The sequence below is a fragment of the Empidonax traillii genome, unplaced genomic scaffold (genome assembly GCF_003031625.1).
Source record: "Empidonax traillii isolate 1590-97213 ecotype Southwest subspecies unplaced genomic scaffold, ASM303162v1 scaffold100:size1405979, whole genome shotgun sequence".
Taxonomy (NCBI): Eukaryota; Metazoa; Chordata; class Aves; order Passeriformes; family Tyrannidae; genus Empidonax; species Empidonax traillii.
Genome location: NW_020955293.1, coordinates 1,084,939 through 1,090,682, shown reverse-complemented (window position 1 = coordinate 1,090,682; position 5,744 = coordinate 1,084,939). Strand labels below are relative to the sequence as shown.

The 5,744-nt window shown below is 38.6% G+C and overlaps 1 protein-coding gene across 1 annotated transcript in view; it reads right to left on the bottom strand.

Moving 5' to 3' along the window:
• The window catches only part of LAMA1 (laminin subunit alpha 1), a 100,491-nt gene that overhangs the window by 50,689 nt on the left and 44,058 nt on the right, over positions 1 to 5,744 (bottom strand). Inside the window, exons 11-14 of the mRNA XM_027882066.1 lie at positions 5,104 to 5,244; positions 3,959 to 4,132; positions 2,274 to 2,375; positions 1,337 to 1,548 (exon numbers count right to left, since the gene is read on the bottom strand). Coding sequence (XP_027737867.1) covers positions 1,337 to 1,548; positions 2,274 to 2,375; positions 3,959 to 4,132; positions 5,104 to 5,244 — 629 coding nt within the window. The remainder of the gene's footprint in view (positions 1 to 1,336; positions 1,549 to 2,273; positions 2,376 to 3,958; positions 4,133 to 5,103; positions 5,245 to 5,744) is intronic.

Here is a 5,744-nt window from a genome sequence, read left to right as displayed (position 1 = left end):
AGAAAGATCTATAACATTTGCACTTGCAGTATCCAGGGTCACAGAGTCCAGCCTAGGATCAAGCAGGAAAATATCTCATCATTTGTTCCCCCAAATTGGATTTCAAACAGGAGTTTGCTTCTAGGGAGGGTAACACCACTGAGTGCTGATCCCTGGCAGGGACAGCTGAGGAACAGGCACAAATCTCTGTTGTAAAAAGTCTATGACTGTGATCTTATCACAGCATTTCCAATTCTGGGAGTAGATGTGCCCTCCTCCTGTTATCATTATTGTTACTAGCAATTGTCTCTTTTCCTGTGGAGTGGTTTAAATAAAACCCTCCCCCTCTGTTGTGCTATTAGAGGTACCTCAGTGGGCCAGACTTCTACAGCTGTCCTGAAGTAAGGCAACTTTACTGGCACCATGTTTAAAATAGACACGTATCACAGGTGGCAAGTAGTGAGAAACAGCACCAGCTCATTGATACTGAACACAACAGAACAAAACAAAATCTCTTAATACAAACAGTGGTCTTTTGCAGCAGAGACAATATTCTCAGCCACAGGCAAAATTTTTTTTAAGAAATCTTTACAAACTTTCCATAAAGATGATATACCTAAGTGGACAGAAATATCACTTGGAATGGTGTTGGTGCACAAAAGGGCACAAACCAAATTTGCCATTAAGTCCTATTTTACTGGCATAAAATGCTACCAAATTAGGGAATGAGAAAGGAAGGCTGTTGGTGAGTCTAAGGAAACTAAGAACAAGAAGGATGAGCTTATTCTCTGGAGAGCGATACAACTTTATTACTGTATCTTGGAGAACAGGTAAAACAGAGATCTCTGTGGTCTGACACAGATACTGCCAATGCTGGTTTGAGACTATGGAATGATCAGCTAGTCATTTCCAGCACAATTAACCACTCTCTTAGAGATGAGTATCAATAGCATCTAAAAAAAAAACTTCAAAAGAAACTACAACCAATGTCTTTACTTTTCAATAGTCAGTAAAGGATTAACTTGCCACATACCAAAATAAGCATACTGTTGAGAGCTTTGGAGGTATTTCCCTCTAAACAAAGCAGCCATTGTAATAAGGATTTTATGAAGTATTCCTTTAAAGCTCAAAACAATGTTTCTGCTATGAGATATCTTTAAAACCAAATGCCCCTTTCCACACACTCCATAAAACTGCATTTTGGGGACAAGACCAGTCTTGAGAAAATTCAATAAATATAATTTTTTCTAGAAAATATTAAAATAAAACCTCAGGAATACTCTACTAAGAATAGTTATTCATATGCAGAAAAATCATAGAAGTATATAGATGAACTTCAATATTTTGTCTCACTCACCTGTACACAGCTTTCTTGGCAATATTGTAATTGGCCCTGATCAGAAGATGGGTCACATTCACCAGAACAGTCATCAGCATTTCCCGGTCTATAGCTTTTTTCGTATTGAACTCTATGAAATTCTCCGATACAAATCTCACTGCATTAGAGTACTCCTCGTATGGCTGTAATGACAAGCCCTCTGCTCTTGTACTCAGAATCTGCCCATTACCCTGAAATCAAAAGACAGAGAAAACATTTTCCACATTTGTATGTAAATTTATTAAACAATTACATTCAGTGTCAAATACGCACCCATTTAATACAGAAAAGAGGCAATCAAACAATTTCTTGCATTAGGTAAGTAAAAGGTCTAAATTTTCCATGGCTTCAAGAAAGACTACAATCCCATTCTCTTTTGTTTCAGAAACTGCAGAAATACCTAATTTTCTTATGGAAAAAGAATAAATTAAATTTCAAAAAATCAAACACCTCTACAAAACAGAACCTCTTCTTTCCTTTGTTTTATTGCTATGTATATATTAAAAAATAATGCTTCTGGAGGTGCCTGGATTCAATATAGAGCCTTACTTTTTAACTGCAACAGAAATCCAGAAAAATAAGCAATCATCAAGAACACTCATCTGTTTCATAAATGAGAGTCCCCCCAGTTCATTGTAGCTTTATAAACACAGCTTTGTAGAAATGCTAAGAAACTCCTCACCCCTTTACACACAGATTGAATTTTAGTTATTTATCATTTAAAACTACTATTGTATACTTACAATTTCAGACAAATGGGTCAGAAAATCAGAGAAATAAGTAGTAATAAAATCTTGATAGTGACTTTTAAGGGACCTAAAGTTGACAAAACTACTGCTATAGAAGTATTTTTTTTAACTCCTTCATAGATTCCTAATAATGTCTGAATAATAACAAGCTGAAAAAAAAAATCCACCTGAATGATGACATCCACACTAGATACTATATCACTGTCCACACTCTCCATTGGAATGTCATAAGATACCGTATACTTCAAGTCTCCTCCAAAAGCTGTGAGCTGAAATAACAAAAAGCAAAGTCTTAACAACACGATAACCTCCAACCAACACAAAGAAATTACATGAGTCAGTACAATATCTAAATTATAGGAGTTTATGGCTTACAAATACCACTTTCCAGGAAAAAAATTACCATGCCATGAGTATCAGCACAAGGACAAGCACCGGCTTTTTGCTGTGCAGGTGGTGAAAGCTAGCTCAAGGCTCTACAGGTGATTCAAGTAAGTGCCCTCATTCAGTGAAACACTTGGAGGACATTCAACAAATAGCAGAGGTATACACAATCATCCTAGCCAAGGGGCACAGCACGCTGGAGTTATTCAGATTCCATACTCCACCTTGCAGAGTCCTTAGTCCCACAGCTGCTGCTGACTACTTCAAAGTAACTTAACTAACAGTTACACCTATATTAAATGAGTAAGAGATCACAATTTGAGTGAGGGTTGCCCTGTGCAAAAGCTACTCCTTCAAGGTTATACTTGTTGGACTTGTTTTCATTTACTGTGTGACTATACTAATAAAACAGGGCAGACTGGATTGAAAAAAATTAAAGGTAAGGCTGAAAGGTTCCACTCTACTCACCACTGGTGAGGCCACAGCTGGAGTTCTGACTCCAATTCTGGGCTTTCCAGCACAAGGGAGAGGCAGACTTACTAGAAAGAGTCCAGCAAGTAGCCACTAAAATGATTAAGAGACTGGAGCATTTTTTGTGCAAGGAAAGACTGATAGTAGCAGGATAGTAGTCCAGACTACAAAAGGCTCAGGGAGCTTGATGACAATATATACAAACACCTAAAGGGAGGGTGAAAGAGGATGGAGCCAGACTCTTACTAATTGTGTCCAGTGCCAGGACAAGAGGCCACAAATGATCACAACCCGAAAAACAGGAAGTTCCCTCTGAATATCACTTTTATTGTGAGGTGAACAAGCAGTGGCACAGGTTGCCCAGGGAGGTTGGGGAGTCTGTTTCTGGAGATACTCAGAAGCAGCTCTCTGGACATGGTGCTGGGTAACCTGCTCTAGGTGATCATGTTTGAGCAGGGAGATTGGGCAAGATGACTTCCAGAGGTCCCTTCCAACCTCAACTATTCTGTGATTCTGCTGTAACAAAATGGGAGACCCAGAGCTTTAGCTAGCAACCAGGGCAAAAATTAAAGACTAGTTGGCTGAAAACTAATACATGCAAAACAGAAGATGGACAAGAGACAGGTAAGGGAATTTAATGGTCCTGTCTACTGTATTGGACAAGGCATGAAGGGTGTAAGCTTTGGGATAGGAACTAAAAATATGGGGAATGTGAGCATATAAGTCAATAACAGTCAAGAGAAAAAGAGACATATTTTGTCAAGGATAGGCAGAGTAGAAAGTGGGGAGATGGATGAGCTCAAAGAGAAAAAAGAGGGTACTGGGAATGTCTGGACAGGAACAGTATGATTTGAAGAGCACAGATAGATTGGGAAGTTTCATAATACCAGAGTTTATGTGTAACTTTGAGTTACCAAAATTGTATCTTTAGACCAATAGGTTATAGTTAAGATTGAGAAACTATAAAGGAGTTTTGAATCCCTAGCTGAGTACTTACTTTATTTCCCAGATACGTCTCAGGTGCTGACCAGTAATAAGTATGTTTCAGTACTTTCACAGCCTCAGTGTTGTTAACACTGATTTGACGGGGACCATCAAATTGGCTTCTCTGAGGTTGCACGCTCCTTGTATTATACAGATCAGTAACATGCCATCCAGTCATGTCTGATATCTGCAAGAAAGAATAATAATATTAATGGAATATATGGAATAATATTAATGTCACTGAAAAAGCATTCACCCTCTTCTAGATATTCATTCAAACTGATGGATACAGAGCACTTTCATTAGCCACGTCTGACACCCAATACGTGTAAATATGCTACTTCAGAATAAGATAGTCTCCACCTCTCTAGTAGACAGGAGCAAAAATATAATGTATGTGATTTTTTATCCTTTAAACAAAATTAACATTATACCTATGCAATTCCCCGAGATAGAAATACAGAACTTCCAAGGCTTTGAGGTTGATCATCCCCATTTACAGATAGTGCTGAGCTGCAAGAAAGTAAAATCTACAGTTCCAAAAGAAGGAGCAAGACAAGAGAACTTTGTTCTTCTCACTGAGTTTTATAGAACTGTCTTAGAATTTCAATCAATTTTATGTATTTTCCTCCCTTTTTACTGGCACACAAAACAGTAGACTAAAGTGTGACTAGCTCTGCAAAGATACATAAGGAATTTGGTGGGAAAATAGTGTCCCCAAAGCTGCCTAACTCAAGAACTGTCTGTTTAGAAGACAGTGATATTTAAATCACTGTTTGCTAAGAAACAGTATTGCGGAATATTGCCAGGTCACTCTGGCCTTGTCCAATAGGTATGAGAGCAAGGAAACAGGTTTGGGTTCATCGCTTCAGAGTGAATCAAACAGTCAGAAAAAACCCACATTTTTTCCAGTGCATTACTGCAGCCTCCACTACCCAATGTTTCTCATATTACTGCTAGCCAGTGGGGCAAAAACATGCACTGTGACAACATGCTGACTCCCTCAGAGCTGCCTAATGATACTGAAAATCCATTCCTCTATAAGGAGACACACACCAGAATTTGCAGTTAACTTGGGCACATGACAAAGAGAAATATAGTACATTTCACAGCTGCCTGAGGAAAGAATATTAGGTCATGGACAGAACATATAAATACCTGACTGATAGGCCATGTAAGACTGTCACAGACATCAGAAACGCCAAAGCAGAAACACTCTGTGCAGCCTTGAGGATTTCTTTCTTGCAAATTGTAGAATCCTGGCTTACAGAGATCACAGTTTTCGCCTTCTACGTTTTCCTGTCAAAGGCATATATCACATTTGGTTCACATCAGTGTTATTATGGTAACAAATACAGTGGATTAGATGGGATTTAGGCATAACAGCATTCAGAAGGTTATAAAAGAAAACACATTTCAGCACAGCAGGATTACTGAATAAGACTCACAGCATAAAACTGAAACTGATTGGAAAAAATCATCAGAATTTGCCAGTTCATCAAAATCTAAACAAGTCTCAGCAAGGGCTCTATTGCAGTAAACTTTCAGCACACAGGCTGTGTTTGAAAACCACTTACCAATCTACTTCTCTCGTAGCTTGACTTTGTAGTTTGCTCTGGATATAAGTTCTCGCATTTACTGAATCCAGATGGATTATCTTTCAGATAGCTCACCAGATAGAATCCAAAAAGTTGACATTTAAGGCCAGGCTCTTGGAGCTACCACAGGCAGTGTCAAGACAACAGTTCCTCAACCATCTATTAATACTGACACTGTGCTCCTTCCTAATGCTGCCACCT